The sequence below is a fragment of the Phyllobates terribilis genome, unplaced genomic scaffold (genome assembly GCF_046119375.1).
Source record: "Phyllobates terribilis strain yellow unplaced genomic scaffold, ASM4611937v1 Scaffold_7__3_contigs__length_470593459, whole genome shotgun sequence".
NCBI classification, from domain to species: domain Eukaryota; kingdom Metazoa; phylum Chordata; class Amphibia; order Anura; family Dendrobatidae; genus Phyllobates; species Phyllobates terribilis.
This window is the reverse complement of record NW_027362767.1, coordinates 141,791,523-141,808,477: the sequence shown is the minus strand read 5'-3', so window position 1 is coordinate 141,808,477 and position 16,955 is coordinate 141,791,523. Positions and strand designations below refer to the sequence as shown.

The 16,955-nt window shown below is 48.2% G+C and overlaps 1 protein-coding gene across 2 annotated transcripts in view; it reads right to left on the bottom strand.

Annotated features, from left to right (window-relative positions):
• The window catches only part of LOC141153992 (NACHT, LRR and PYD domains-containing protein 12-like), a 450,515-nt gene that overhangs the window by 311,237 nt on the left and 122,323 nt on the right, over positions 1–16,955 (bottom strand). For both annotated transcript variants that reach the window (XM_073639348.1, XM_073639349.1), the window contains exon 4: positions 4,414–4,585. In XM_073639348.1, coding sequence (XP_073495449.1) covers positions 4,414–4,585 — 172 coding nt within the window. The remainder of the gene's footprint in view (positions 1–4,413; positions 4,586–16,955) is intronic.

The window sequence follows — 16,955 nt, the reverse complement described above, 5'->3', positions numbered from 1 at the left end:
CAAACCTGTGGTACTTAACTCTTTTTCCAAGTCTACAGGTACGCCTCCTGCCCCGGTTTCCGCTGAAAACGAATTTGAGGTAGAGAACATTCTGGCCACCAAAAGGGTAAGAGGGAAGACCTTTTTTCTAGTAGATTGGAAGGGGTTTGGTCCTGAAGAGAGAACGTGGGAGCCCCGGTAGAACATCCATGCCCCTCTCATCCTAGCTAAATTTCTCTCTGGCCTAAAAAAGGGGGGGCCTAAAGGGGGGGGTACTGTAGCGCCGGCGTCCCTGCCCTCTGCTAGGCAGGGACGCTGTTCCCCTCACCCCTCTGCTCCGAGCCCGGCGTCCTCCTCCCGCTCTGCTGGCAGCGCGCGCTCCTTCCCGGCCACTGTGCTTAGGGCGCGCGCGCTCCCTCCCTCTTAAAGGGGCCGCGCGCGCCGTCCTAAGGAGTCCCCGGCCAATGGCCGGAGGACTTCACCATATATAAGGCACCTCCTCCAAAATGGAGGTGCCCGAGCAATGTTGTTGCACTGTTCACTACTCTGCTTCAGCCCTCAGGTCCCGTTGCCAGTTACCTGCCAGTTACCTGCCAGATTCCTGCCAGTTTGCTGTCTGATTCCTGCCTGATATTCCTCCTACCTGCTTGCTAGCCTGAGGTCCGACGGTCTGCCTTCCTACTCCTGTCAGTCTGTCTATGGACCAGCTTGCCCGCTCACCTGGGAGCACACATCTGCTACCTGCCTGCTAGCCTACCTGGAGGCTCTGCCGTCACGTGCTGTGACCACCTGCCATTCCAGAGACTCCTGCCCGCTCACCTGGGAGCGCTCATCTGTTGCCTGCCTGTTGGCCTACCTGGAGGCTCCACCGTCACGTGCTGTGACCACCTGCCATTCCAGAGACTCCTGCCCGCTCACCTGGGAGCGCTCATCTGCTACCTGCCTGTTGGCCTACCTGGAGGCTCCGCCGTCACGTGCTGTGACCACCTGCTATTCCAGAGACTCTTGCCCGCTCACCTGGGAGCGCTCATCTGCTACCTGCCTGTTAGCCTACCTGGAGGATCCGCCGTCACATGCTGTGACCACCCGTTTATCCAGAGACTCTCGCTTGCTCACCTGGGAGCACACATCTACCATCTGCCTGCTAGCCTACCTGGAGGCTCAGCCATCACAGGTCGTACCTACCCTTTATCCAGAGACTGCCCCGGTCACTTGCCGTGACCTCCTGCCCGTTCATCCAGAGACTGCCCCGGTCACTTGCCGTGACCTCCTGCCCGGTCATCCAGAGACTGCCCCGGTCACCTGCTGTGACTGCCTGCCCGTCTTCCCTGGTCGCCACCCGCTCCCTTACAAGGACCGCCCCCTTGTATAGTAGCTCAGAGGTTCCGCCTCCCAGACCCGTTACACATGGTCATCAGACGTGATACGATATTACTGCAGTAATTATTGTCACAATTTTTGGAGTGTGGCAAATATTACACTCCATTTAAAATGGGCAAGGCGCATGGCATGGGACGGGGAAGTGGACGTGATGCTGATGGTCCACGCAGAGGCCGAGGCCATGGGCAAGATGAAACTATGCCTGCTGAGGGAGCACAATAAACACCCACATCATGTCGAACTACCTTACTGTCCCAATTTCTAGGGGGCTGCAGAACACCACTCTTGAAGCCAGAGCAGTTTCAAAAGGTTGTTGGTTTGGTTGGATAGCAGATAATGCTTGCAGTCAGTATGCTTCCAGTGAGCGATGCCCAAATATTTCAGCAGCCACGGTCACATGAAGGTGGGAAAGTGCAATTACTGTTGCAAGAGGTGGATGATGATGATGAGACATAATTGCCAGCAAGTCAGGAGGAGGCCCAGGGTGCTTACGTGGAAGACGAGGTGGTGGACGGTGAAGTCACCCACTGACCCAACCTGGCATGGTGACATGCATAGCGAGGACAGCAGTACAAAGGGCGAGGGAGTCGTAGCACCACAACAGGCAGGAACAAGCAGTGTGGTGGCCACAGACACAAGTCGGGCAACTGTTCCCCTGTACACCAACACGAGGGAAGTTGCCAGTCCAACTGTTAGGTCTACCAGAGTCTGGCTCTCTTTTAGACTGTCCAGTTAACCCCAAAAAGGCCATTTGCAACATCTGCCATGCCAGCATCAGCAGAGTCAGCAAAACTACCAACCTGACCACCACCAGCATTCTCAGGCACATGACAGCAAAGCACCCGACTAGTTAGGTCAAACTGCAGGGTCCAGAAACAGTGTCTGCGGGTGATACCACTGCCTCTTCTGATGTTTTGCATGCACGCCAATCCCCTGTCCATGATACAGGAATAGATGCCTCCCGCCCTGCACGTGTCATTGCACACTTGCAACCACCACCATCAGCAACCAACCCCATTCTTGTCCCAGCGCTGCATTCAGTTGTCCCTACTCGAGTCCTTTTAACACAAGCGCAAATGCACAGCCAGCGCCCCACAGGCCACAGCACTAAACTTCCACATTATTTAACTGTTTGCACTTGAAATCTTGCTTTTAAGGCTTGTGGAGATGGAATCTTTCCACAACCTCATTGCGGTGGCCGTCCCTCAGAACTCAGCCCCCACCACCACGATTTCTCCCAGTGTGCCGTCCCCGCCTTACCAAAGCATGTGTCCCAGAACATTACCAGTGCCCTAAGCAACGCAGTTACTGGGAAGGTCCACCTAACCACGGACACATGAACAAGTGCTTGTGGCCTGGGACGGTACATCTCACTGATGGCACGCTGGGTTAATATAGTAGAAGCCGGGACCCAGTCGGACTCTGGGACGGAACACGTCCTCCTGACGCAGAGGATTGCAGTCCCTGGGTCAGTCAGGGTTGCCCCCACAATCTACAGCTGCTGCACCTCCTCCTCCCCTTCAGCCACATTTCCGAAATGACCACATCACTGGGAAGCTGGAAGCACTGCAGCACTGCCTCGGCCAAGCGGCAACAGGCTGTGCTGAAGGTAATATGATTAAGGGACAAACCGCACACCCCTGCAGAGTTGTGGACAGCTGTAACAGAGCAAGCAGATCTGTAACAGAGCAGGCAGAGACCCACTCCTTTATGATGGGAACGTTTTTTTTTTAATAAGGCCCTCCTCTACATCTTTTCAAAGGGTATTGGAGTGTGTCCTAATTTTGGGCAGCCCTTGCAGTCACTGCATACCCAATAACGGTATAGGAGACCCACTCCTTTATATTGGGAACAACAAAGCATAGCCAGCTGATGGCCCTCTAACAATAGTGAGGGACGACTGCTGGCCCTCTAAAAAGGGCCACCTGATGGTCTTGTAAAAATAGGCTTATGACTTTCAGAGTCCCTCCTTCATAAATGAAACAGGATGTGTCCCGTCTTATCTCCTCTTCCCACAATCGCGTACAAGATTTCTCCTGTGCATCCCCCCTACTCTGGAACTTTCTACCCCAACATATCAGACTCTCCCCTACCGTGGAAACCTTCAAAAGACCCACCTCTTCTGACAAGCCGACAACCTGCAGTAACCACCGCTCCACTATACCACTGCACAACCAGCTCTACCCTCACCTACTGTATCCTCGCCCATCCCTTGTAGATTGTGAGCCCTTTTGGGCAGGGTCCTCGCTTCTCCTGTACCAGTCGCTGACTCATTTTGTTCAAGATTATTGTAATTGTCCTTGTATTATACCCCTTTTTCACATGTAAAGCTCCATGGAATAAATGGCACTATAAGAATAAATAATAATAAAAATAATGTGTCTTGATCATATCTCACACACCACATGGCCAGATAAGGTAGTAAAATGTTAAAATTACATTTACCGGTGAATATATTTTTCACCGTTGAAAGCAATGTAAAAGTGCAAAAACGCATCAAAAACGCTACGTGTAAACATAGCCCTTGCAATAAAAATAAAGATATTAGTTAAACCAGAGTCTTATCTGCTGACAGCTGTTTCAAGCTTCTTGCCCCTAAACAGTACAAAGTAGGGTACTGGTTGGCTAGGTGAGAGGCCTTTAGTGTAAGTCTTTGTTTAGGTACTTATTTGTGGAAGCCACCACAAGCTAAAAAAGTAACACCTGAACTATTTTAAGGAAAAACAGTTTTGGAGTAAAGCTAATTTTAATATCTGCTATGTCGATTGGTGGTGTCTTTAAGTAGTAACCCTTTGACTTACATCATAGGCCCATCACCTAGACAATCAGTACTGATGAGGGACAAGAAACCTACAATGTACCCCAAGATGGAGAGATGAGGCAATTTGCTTACTTTTTTCTCCATGGAGTATTGCCAGATCAGAAGTATTGCCTATGCTAGCTGGTAGCCTCCATAGTGAGAAATCGTAACCACTGAGTTTATTATGATCAATGTAAGGTATGAAAACCACTATTTGGTGGCGCGTGACTGACACATCTCATACATAATGTTACCTCTTTGACGGAGCTCCTCCAGTACAGCGTTCAGGCCAGAGAAATTATGTCTCCACTGTAAGACATAAAGGCTGATCCACAATCCGATCACGGCTTTTCTTCCTTTGTCAAAAATATCCCGCAGTAAAGTCCGGGCTAAGGTCTTTCTGTCAGCTTTAAGACTCTGGTATTTCTAAAAAAACAAGAACGTGAACACAAGGGTCATTGTGCCAAGATATTTAGGCTCATACTGGCCCACATGCGAACAGATGACTTCCCCAATGGGCCCCCTGTGTAAGAATGGGCCTCATTCCCCGTACATGAGCAATCCTTGACACAGTACACTTGATGCACTATGGGAACATAGACAGAAGTAATACACAGCATAGCATCATTTATTGTTAACAAACTACCTAATATGTAATTATATAGACACATAAACTGAGATTACATAAAGGAGTAGTATCTGTAGTATCTGAGCGCCCAATGACCACTCTCCTCAGACCTTGCCTTTTCTATCTCATCACAAGGGCCTTTAACCGACCAGTCATCTGGGAGCTACTTGTTGTTGCTCATTGGACTTGTGTAGGGATGATACCGATGGCCTACATTTAAGATAAGTAATCAAAGTCAGATCAGTGGGGATCCAAAAAAACATTAATCAACTGATTCCTTGTCCCAAAGCAGTTGGAAGTACAGTACATAGTCCATGGAGCTGGTATTAAATACTAATTATGGATATTCATTTTATTCTTAATTCTGAATTCTGTACCATACATTGCATAAGATTGCATCAGCCTCATGCTAGGGTTTCTAGATGACATGAGCTATTTGTGTGTGTATTTTAGTTCACTACCATATGCGGAATAACAGGTGCTATAAAAGCCCATGTTAGAGACAGGGGGGCGCTTGCTATTCCACAGGACACAGGACAAGGATCTGTGTGTGAAACAGCTGCTGATGTAGGCCCAAGGGACACATGGTGTCATCCTGACACACGTGCTAGACACAGACAGATGCAATCTACCATGCAGTATCCCAGGGAAAGATGGTGAATCTCAACAATTAAGCTAATTACGGACAAATGGACAATCACTTTGTAACTAATTATTGTATGTACCTTCTGCAATCATTCTTTTTAATGGACAACCCGAGAATAAATAGATATATTTTTTTATAAGAATATCTTGATATTGATACTTTGAGAAGTCCTCGATAGAAAAAATTATACAGAAAGAAATATTTTTTTTACAGCTGGAGCACCACAGCTCCTCACAGTGTAGTGACTTGGGTAACCTGTTCATAACACCGGCAGATCATTCCTCTTAGGTTGCAGGAATGCACAGTTCTAATGCAAAGGCACATTAATGAAAACAGAATTCATTACAGCACAGTGAGATGGAGGACGGGGGGGAGAGTTTACTGAGGGACATTGTAACATACCTGGTGACGGGCTTGCATGGTGCACCATCTCTCACTATGCAAGATCGCAAACTTGATCTTCAGTCCAGTCTGCTAGCCTGGCTTCTATTCATGCTGTCTGTTTGTCTCTGTTCTGACTGCTTAGGGAGGCGGCCCGGTTACTTCCTGTTTCTTGTAGCTGCTGTGGGCACACCACTAATGCGTCCTCAGCCTATTGCTGTCTGTCACTGGATATTTAAACCAGCTCCACCTGGAAGCTGGTGCCTGAGCAACTCTAACATTCAGTGTGCTCCTTGACTCTGAATGTGCCAGGTCCTGTTCTGTTCTTGCCTGTCTGCCAACCTGGGGGCTGTATTCCCAGGTCTGTCTGAACTATCTCCTAGCCTGTTGTCTGTCCGCCTTCCTGGAGGCTGTATTTCCAGGCCAGCCTGAACACGCTCCTAGCCTGTTCGTCTCCTGTATCTCGCTGCAGTGTCAGTTCCTGTTTGAACACTCAGTTCCTGTCTGAACACTCTCCTAGTCTGTTACCTGTTTTTCTCTATGTCCGTACCTTCCCTTTTTCTGCAGAGTCTGAACCTGCACCTAACTCCTACTCGTTGTCGCTATACTTCCGTTTGTGAGTTTAGAGTCCACTCGCTACTTCATTGCAAGTATCTTGTGTGTATCTGGTTCGGCCTTTCCCTTCCAGTCTGTTCCATGTGAACAGAGCCCTGTCCCCTCTGCTCTGTCTTGCTCACTGCTCCGACTGTTTCTGCCCACTCTGCCTTGCTCACCGCTCCGGCGGTTTCTGCCGGCTCTGCCTTGCTCACCGCTCCGGCGGTTTCTGCCGACTCTGCCTTGCTCACCGCTCCGGCGGTTCCTGCCTGCTCTGCCTTGCTCACCGCTCCGGCGGTTCCTGCCTGCTCTGACTTGCTTACCGCTCCGGCGGTTCCTGCCTGCTCTGCCTTGCTCACCGCTCCGGCGGTTCCTGCCTGCTCTGCCTTGCTCACCGCTCCGGCAGTTCCTGCCTGCTCTGCCTTGCTCACCGCTCCGGCGGTACCTCTCTGCTCCGCCTTGCACAGAACACACACACCACCTTTCTCTTCGGCTCCAGCCAGACAGTAAACAACTTCCCCACAATCCCCCTGGGGCTCTGCTAAAACACTCCCCTTCTCCTGTGACTGTGTAAACCATTCTAGTTGCTGGATGCTTCTGGAGCACAACACTTCCTGTCTCCTGTGCTTGTGTTACTTCTAATAGTTGCCAAATGCTTTTAAAGCAACAGCACTACTTCTGCATGTCACATTCTTCCCTCTTTTTTGAATGTTGTCCTCGACATTCGTCTTAATTGTTCAATCTGACCAATTCTGAGACAGTAGTGAAAGTTGGATAATTTTATATAAAAATTGGCATTGTCAAATTGGTAAAACGTTCATAAACATTGTTAACAACCTAATCTTACAACCTTTTTCTTGTAGGAAGCCTATAAGAAATAAACAATTAACACAAAACAATCAGCATGTCTTCAGCTGGAGCTTTTCGTAAGTCTTCAACCAGCTCTCTCTCTATGCTTTAACAGTTCTTTGTTTCTACAAAGTCTTTTAAGGAAAATCAAAGCATGAAAACAAGTCTTTCCACCAGGCAACATCTTCCACTCCCAGGTATCCTATGTTTTCATGGAGTTCTTTGAAGTCCAACCTATGGAATACTCTGGGTAGTAACAACTGCTGGTTTTGTCCTCCTTTACAATACAGGATACAGTCTTCACTGAGGTAGAGCTTCATCCATTCTTTAATTAAAATAGATACTGCTGGTGACTCTTTGTCTCTCTCCCGTTTACTTGGAAACCAATTTTGGTCCAAATAAAGTAGTATTCTACCAATTATCTGATCTTCCCGCTGTGCTCTATGAATTTTCCCTTTTGGTAGTTGTTGAATAGACAGGGGGTGATCTTGTTCTCTTGCTCTTATGGTGGTTTCCACCGTCAACGGACACCACAATGGTGTGTCTTCCTCCTATTAAGCTTGTACTGCTTGGCTAGTGCTCTCAATTGCTTCCACACTGACTTCCTCCGAGCATTCTTGCATGAACTCCTCAGGCTCTAGTGGCATTCTTGACAATCCGTCAGTATCTACATTGCATTTTCCTGGCCTGTACTTGATACTGAAATTGAAGTCAGCTAGTTCAATGACCCATCTCTGACCCGTTGCATTCAGTTTGGCTGTAGTGAGGACATAGGTCTCAGGGTTGTTGTCAGTGTATATCTCAAACTCTTTGCTGTAATAGAGATATTCTCTAAATCGTTCACAGATAGCCCATTTCAATGCCAGTAACTCCAATTTTCCGGAATGTAGATGGTAATTCTTCTCGGCGTCTGTCAACGTTCTAGAACCATATCCGATGACTCTCAATTTTCCATCTTTTTGCTGATACACGGCATCTCCCAGTCCAACTTGAGAAGCATCACAATGAAGAACAAATGGTAAATTGAAATCAGGATATCCCAAAATGGGTGGTTTAACCAGGTAATCTACTAGTTCTTCCAATACCTCCTGATGATCTGCTGTCCAGAGAATGGACTGTTGGGACGAAACGGCATAGTTTCTTTTCAGCCCGGTCCTGCCCGTGTTCTTCTTTATCTCCATGGGTGTTGTTGACTCTGTGGTCCACCCCAAGAGGAGGTATAGTGGGGCGGCAATCCTAGAGAAGTTCCATACGTAAGTATGATAGTAGGAGAGGAATCCCAAGATCTGACTCAACTCCCCGACAGTAGAGGGCCGCTTATTTTTTTAAGGCCAGTACCGGAGCGATTTCTGCTGGGTCCATGGCTTCTCCAGACACAATTTTCCCTAGGAATCAGACTTGCCTTTTGAACAGTTCACACTTCTTTGGGGTCAACTTAACGTCATGTTGTTGATCCCGCTGGAGTACGGTCCTCACGTGTTCAACATGCTCCCGGATGGTTTTGCTGTGTACCACATTGTCATCCAAGTACGGCTAGCAGATATCGTCCCTCAATCCATCTAAACATGTCTCCATGCTCCTCTGGAATTCTGCTGGAGCTGAACTGAGCCCAAACGGTATTGTGGATCCACTCGTATAACCCCCACGGTGTGATGAATGCTGTCAAAGGTCTACTGGACTCTTCAACAAACCCTTGATGGTATGCTTTACCCTGATCGAGGACAGAGAACCAGGTACTTCCTGATAGGCTATCCAGCATATCTTGGATCCTTGGTATCGGGTGTCGATCAGGTACTGACTTTCGGTTTAGTTCCCGGTAATCACAGCAGAGTCTCAACGTACCGTCCTTCTTCCTAACACAAACAATAGGAGTGGAATAAGATGACTTCGACTTTTGGACCCAACCTCTGTTGATTAAGTCTTGTAAATACTTTTTCACTTCACGGTGTAATGGTTTCGGCACAGACATGTAACTTCTGGTTACTGGGGTCGTGTCTTTCAAATTGATTTTCAACTGCAATGACAGGATACAGCCTATATCAGAGTCATCTTTGGAGAATGCATGACACTCTTCTCTCAGCATCTGTTTTGCTGCTGCTCGATCTTCAGCACACAAGTGTTCAAGGGGTCCTGGGGGATCCCAAGACCCCGAGGTAGGTTGTGCAATTTCTTCCTCTGCGCAACTCCTGTTCCTTGTTGGGGAGGCTGAATTCACTGTAGACCCCTGGGCGGGTCTCACACTGGCTGGAAATACCGTATTTGGATCCAGTCTAATTTCGTGTCTCATTGTATTCATCACAGGTACTGTCACTCGAGCAAACCCACCAGTAGAAATCGTAAACACAGTCTCACCTTGAACTAGGCCTTCTGGAAGTTCTGAGGAGTCTTTTGGCACAAACAGTCTTTTCTGGACTTTTCTTCCCGGTTCTACTCGGACTCCCTACCTTACCCCTGTAGCATCTGCGTCTCTGCCTCCTGCTGGGCAGAGACGCCGTTCCCCTCACCGCAGTGGTCCTGGTCCAGCGTCCTCCCGCTGCCCTGCTGCTGTGGCGCACGCCACGCGCAGCTTCCCAGGCTCTGTGCTTAGGGCGCGCTCGCGCTCCCTCCCTCTTAAAGGGGCCACGCTCGCCGTCCTATAGAGTCCCCGGCCAATGGCCGGAGGACTTCCCCTATATAAGGCACCTCCTCCAAAATGGAGGTGCCTGTGCAAGGTGGTTGTTCCGTGTGCTAACACTTGCTTCAGCCCCCAGGTCCCGCTGCCTGTCACTCCAGCCCACCAGTCTGTCTACAGTCCAGCCCGCCAGTATGTCTATTGTTCTGCCTGCCAGCCTACTTACCTGGAAGCACCTGCCTGTTACCTGCCATGCCCACCAGCTTGCCTACCTGGAGCACCTGCCAGTTACCTGCCGTGCCCGCCAGCCTACCTACCTGGAGCACCTGCCTGTTACCTGTTGTGCCCACCAGCTTGCCTACCCGAAGCACCCATCTGGCTATCAGCCTAATCTGCCTGCTTATCCACCCGGACCACCCGTCAGCCTTCCTGCCATGCTCATCCGATGTACCAGTCATTTCCTTCCATCTGACCCGTGGGAGTCACCTGCTCTCACACAAGGTCGGTCCCAGAGTGGCACCTGGTCCACCTGCTCGGTCCCACCCTGGTTCACGGAGTCGATTGAGCCGCCATGCGACCTTGGTCAGTCCGAGTAGGCACTTAGTCACGCCCCTCTGGTCCCTCCTTGCACCGAAGCACAGAGATTCCACCACCCGGACCCGTAACAACGCCCACCATTTGGTTTGCAGGGATGATGGTTGTCATCAGCCTACCTTTGACTTATTTTAGGTCCATTGTATTCTGTGCTTTCTTTACTCTATGAATTCCGCCACGGCGTTGGATATGGCAGGCGATGTGGCTATTGCATCTACCACCAGTGTCCCTGACTTGAGTTTCGTGATGACCTCACTGATTACATTATAACCCAGGATAGGATCCTCTGCCACGTTCTGATCACTGGTCACGAGAAAAGCTACCAAGAGCTCAATGGTGTTGCTGTTATTCATGGCCCTCAGTCGGAAAGTTAATTCCACCCAACCTATTAAAGGGATTTCGGTCTGGTTGACAGCTTTGCCGTGGAGTTCCACTGGTCCTAAGAGTTCTTTTAGCGACTGAAGGCAGGTATGTGGCAGGTAGCGCCTTCTCCATTCTTCATTTAAAAGGTTAGCTTGGGTTCCTGTGTCCCACAGTGCTTTTACCAGGAGTCCATCTAGCTGGCACTGTATAAAGCACCTTTCACCGATTAGGCTGATGATGTTATCTTTACTGCCCCAGCAATTCTCCTCCCCGGAGTACATCGTTTGACCTCCGCACTGGGCATTAAGTAACTGATGCTCCTGCCTGTCTTGCAGATGTTGTAGATGGGAACACATCTGGGGATAGTACTGACGCAGCCGTTTTACCTCATGCGCCGTTCTGGGGTTTGGTGAGATTTTGATTTGCTTCTGGGGCCTCCTCCGTGTCACGCTTACCAGTCGCGTTGCACTGGCAACCTCCTGTCTTTTAACCCAAATGACCGTAACCATTGGCATTCCTTGGCATAATGTCCTTCCTCACCACATCTTAGACAGTGGACACACACCGTACTCTGATTTGATGAACAGCACACAAGCTGGGTATCTTGTTTTGGAACCCACTCCTTGTTCTGAGGGAGACAGGTTCTGCCCTGGTACGAATCAACGTTTTCCTCTCAATCAACTCCGCTCTCAGTTCTCCTATTACTTCCTCCCAATCAGCACTGGCGTTCCTCTCTTTTGTTGGTGATTTAAGGTAAACCTCTTGGAGGTGACACTGGAGGGTCTCCATGATGATCTTCGGACTGGCCATTGGGAGTCTCCAACTTCAGCTTACTCATTTTGGTGATTTTAAGAGCAGAGCCTTTCTTTAACTTCTGTTTGCTCTCCGACTCTAAACTATTTGCCTCATTAATTTTTTAAATTAGGACTTCGTCCAGAATTCCAGGATCTTCTAGGTAGTTTCAGCTGCAACTTGATGTCTTTGCTGATTAACCCCGTTCCCAATGTCGTCAAGAACTTCTTCTGGACTAGTCTAGCATCAAACATCTCTTCCACTTCTACATCTCTGGATGCAAACAACAGTCTATCCTTCAGTTCAATTGCTCTGAACAAGAAACTTTGGGGTGAGTCATTATTTTTCTGTGAGCGGTTAATAAGTCGGTGGAACAATTCTGAAGTACTCTCTTCTTTAAAGTACCCTTTGAAAATCATCTTCAGCTGTTGAAAGGTCAATTGACTCTTCATTTCTAGCATACTAAGGAGGTTCAGTCCTGTGCTAATCGCTTTCACCACCCCCTCAACGATATCATCTGACTGGTAGCCTTTCTGTAAGCCTGCATCGATCTGGTGCAACAAGTTCATATAAGACAGTCTCTCTTTCTGTTCACACTTTCCAATCTGTCTCAGGATCTTGAACTCTTTCCTTATGGTGATTTGTGGTGTTCGAGAGGACTGTCTTCCTGATTTATCTAACCTGAGCAGGGTAAATGTTTTGTCTGAGTCTGTCACTCGTTCAGAGGTTTTGGTTGATTCCTGCAGGGCTGTTGTTAGGGCTTTGAATTGTTCTTTCAATTCCTGTAGTTCTGTCTGCAGACAGAGATTCCCGCTTTTGGTAACTGGTGCCGCCTCTCCATCCTCCAACTTCAACCTGTTTAGAAACTGTGTTAGCTCCTAGAGGAATGTCCCCATGATGTCTTCAGCTTCTATCTCCCCCAGCTTATCCATTTTTACATTAATGGCAGCTAACAGTTGCCTGCGGTTGTGCGCTTTAGAAATCTGTTCTTCTGACATATCTATATGTTCTGCTACTGTTCTCAATTCTTCACAGGTTAACTGAAGAAGCAGCTCACTAATTCTGTCCATTTTTATTTTCACATCCATTGCTGCTAGTGAGTTTTCTTTAGGGCTGGTCCCCATTAACTGGTGTAGCAGAGTTGAGTTGAGGTGCTGTGCTGCTGTGTTTTTCCAGACACTTTAACTCTTCTCCCTCTACACGCTAATTCCCACTCAGGATTCCCCGTACGGGCCACCAATGTTACACGCACGCTGATAGGTTCAGATAGGGGCGAGACAGGTTACATGAATTCTTTGGAATCCTGGGGGAACCGTTACTCAGGGTGACCATAGACCATATGCTGCAGCTTCTCTCAGGCACATAGGGGCATTGACCCTCAGGCACATACACGTAGGTTGTTTTACTTGCTGACCAGTCACACTTGAAAAGAGTCCTCATAAACGGTAGAACATTATCATTTAATAAGAAGCCGCACAGCCAGTGCAAGTTAGGTCTTATGAGCAACAGGCTAAAGTGACAAACAGTGCAGTTTCCTTAGCAGCACAGCTGTTCACAGTCTTCACAGTAGTACAGGACAGCATCGTTCTAATGCAAAGGCATATTAATGAACATAGCATTCTTTACAGCACAGTGAGATGGAGGAGGGGGGAGGGTTTGCTGAGGGAGATGATCCCTGTGACACAATTTCTTCCAGTCCTTATCTTTCTGCCTGACAATACTCTTCACTGCTAGTTCAGGAACTCTACCTGACCTGTGCTTAGTTTTACTCCTGACATGAATCCTTTTCACTTGCAGGGGCGCTTCTGTGAGATACAGAACACACACACCACCTTTCTCTTTGGCTCCAGCCAGACAGTAAACAACTTCCCCACAATCCCCCAGGGGCTCTGCTAAAACACTCCCCTTTTCCTGTGACTGTGTTAACCCCTCTAGTTGCTGGATGCTTCTGGAGCACAACACTTTCTGTCTCATGTGCTTGTGCTATTTCTAATAGTTGCTGAATGTTTTTAAAGCAACAGCACTACTTCTGCATGTCACACTCTGCAACAGCACTACTTCTGCATGTCACACTCTGCAACAGCACTACTTCTGCATGTCACACTCTGCAACAGCACTACTTCTGCATGTCACACTCTGCAACAGCACTACTTCTGCATGTCACAAAAAGTTATCATTAATAAGCTTTTGGATCATGAAAGAACGACTTACTGTGACACTTGTAAATGTCACTTCTCATGGACAAGCCATCAGGCAGGGAAGTCGGTAGGTTCAGGGTCAAATACCAAAAAAGTTTGTCATAAATAGAGAGGCAAGACAAAGGATTAAACAGTTCACAGTCCAAGGTCAGAATTCCGGAGAGGTAGTGGATCGAGACGAAGGGGTCTAGGCAAATGGATAGTCCAAGGCAAGGTCTAAGGTCGGGCAGCAAAACATCAGAATAGCAGAGCACCAGAGAACAAGGCACATACCACCAAACTATAGCTACAATTGACAATGATCTAACCATTGTCAGCTAACTAAATAGCCAGGCAATCATTGATGTTTTAGGTTGAGAAAACAAAAACTTCTCACATAATTAGACATATTTTGAAAGGCAAGTGACTTTTAAGTAGAAACATAAGGGAAATGCTAGAAAACATTGGGGGAATGGCCTAATTGTATGTATATGTATATATATATATATAGACATGTTGAGCTTCCACTCCACTCATCCTGAAAGTATCTTAAAAAGCAGAAAATAGAGACCACATGTATGTGCTCCAGAGCAGACACCAAGCTTTCCTTAGGGAGACTACCAGCAGAAGACTACAGGAAAAGGAGTCGGAGGACTATGAAACTTAGCAGAAAGACAAGTAGAGGTGAGTATGAGAAAACTGCAGAAATCTAAGATGATGCCTGCATGGATGGAAGAGGTAAAAAGCAAAGAAATAAATCTAGAGATGGCCACGGTTGAATGCACCAAGTGCTTCTCAGGGAAGGTTACTCCCCATGTCACCTGAGTCATTGGGGTCCGGCATCATAGTGTTTAGACAAGATAAGGGGGGTCAAGAAGCAAATGAAATAAATTACATGCACAGCCCCCTAGAAGAGGAAAATTAGGCCTGTAGAAGAGAGCAAGAAGCTAAAGTGGTCTTCTCAATAGAAAGGTCTTCCCTACTCACTGTACTGAAAGCGTTAAAAAAAATAAATAAAAAATACAACACCACACTGACTACTCTCACTGGTCTGGTTAAGCACGTGCAAGAGGTAATTTCTACAATGCACCATGATCTACAAAAACTTGCCAAACCTATTATGGATGTAGAGGGCAGACTTTGTGACCTCTAAGATGCTTCCACACCAGTGGGTCGAAACATACAGGCTCACCCACAGACAGACACGGCCCTCTGGGCAAAGGCGGATAACTTCAAGAATCAGCAGAGTCGAAAACGTTTACGCAAAGTGGGCAAAAAAGTGGAAGAATGCCCTGACATCCGCATTGAAAAATGCCTCCAGCATCCCCGCAACACTAGGCCTAGTGTGTAGACCTCCAAGACTGGTCCTCATTCAGATCCTTCACTATAAGGACAGAGATTTAATGTTATGGAAAGCAAGGGACAGCCAAGTTAAATGGTCAGCCTACTCCTGCACTGACCACTGATTTATGTATTGTTGCACTTGACGCGCCCCCTGGGCCGAGTGTGTGCACGTGTGTGGGTTACCCAGAGCCGGGTCTCTGGGGGTTGTAGTCTCCGTGGCGGCGACCCGGTCCCGTGGCTCAGGGTTGTCAAGCCAGTGGCAGTCCTTTATAGGTTTTAGGTTAATTGTCCGACTACGCCACCGTGGATTGCGGTCAGGGTGTACCGCCGCTGCGAGGCAGACCACTGAGGCTGGTGTTGTATGCGCAGCAGAGAATGGGATGACTCCCCACGGGAGGAGTATAGCCTCAGGGCAATGAGTGTGGATGATGGGAGTGATGGTGCACGAGCGCAACAGGAACGATTCAGAGTCTTTGCAGTGCAGTTCAGGGTCTTTACTGATGATAATAAGGCAGACCCTCCCGGGAGTACTGGCTAGCATAAGAGGCCTGGTCAGTCTGTGACCAAGCGGGAGCTCCCATGGCCAGGTGGAGTTGTAGGCCTCCCCGTCTGTCTGCACTCTTCCTGGCTACCTTGCTATAAGCGGGTGATAGTAGCCCACGTCCCTGAGTGTACCGTGTAGTGCTCACCCGTATGGCTGGTGACTTGGGGCCTTCTGTTAGCCTCTGCTCCTTGATGGCGGTGCTGGTCCCTTGCTTGTGACTGAGCCTCCGGGCTTCTATGGCCAGAGGACCTGGAATCCCCTGCCAGCTGGGTTCTGCTGCTGGACTTAAAAGATCCTTGCAGCCTCGGACTCCGGTGTCCGGTTCTTAGATTCTTCTGCCAGGGCGAGCTCTGCTCAGCTCCAGCCCCTGGTCTTCAGCTCCTGCTCCTACAGAGCTCCTGCTGTTTCTTTCCCTGTGTCTGCTTGTTCTCTCCTAACCCCGCCCCAGACCTAGTTTATAAGGGCAGATTCCTCCCCTCCCAGGTCTGGGCAGGAGATGTTGCATGTTTAAGAGCCCCTGATGAGGAAACCTCCCACTTGCTCTCAGACGTAATATTTCAATTACTGTGGCAACCAGACCCCTGGGGTGCCACACACTGTTGATATTTTCTTGTTGGAATCACTTTATTCGTCATGAACATCATGTGTTGGCACATGTATATTTAATACTTAAGGTTATCTCCTTGGTATCTGTTACTACTCAGTTGTATTTATTACTGTAATTTTGTCATTACAGGCAACTACAATACGCAAAATAAAATAATGGGATTATGGCCACTCAACACTATCATAGTCTGAATGATGTTATAAAACACCTATAGACCAACAGCTTTTTTATGACCATTCAGACTGTGATTATCTATTGAGGAGTTCTTTGTAGACTTTCTACTCCTACTTAAAGGAAACCTGTCAGCAGGATCATCTGTGTTAAACTAAAGGTATGGGCAGTATGGCGCTGTCATACTGATTTAATACATACCTTTAGTGTAAAAATCTGCAGCCTGGTTTTCGTTAAATCATAATAAATTTAGTTTTCCTCGTTGCTTCGTGCTTTGGGGTGGGACTGTGGATAGGCTCTTCGGCTCAGAGGGCTCAGCCATAGCCCATCTGTTGCATTCGTTTAAATTTTAGTCTGGTGCCGTTATAGCTGTGGGCATCGCTCTCACTGGTGGCTGTCTTCATGAAAATGGCGCCGGCGCAAGAGCAGATCGACGTCTGACGGTCTTCAGAACAATGGCTCCGGAGGTGTCGCATGCGCCGAATGAGATCTCGG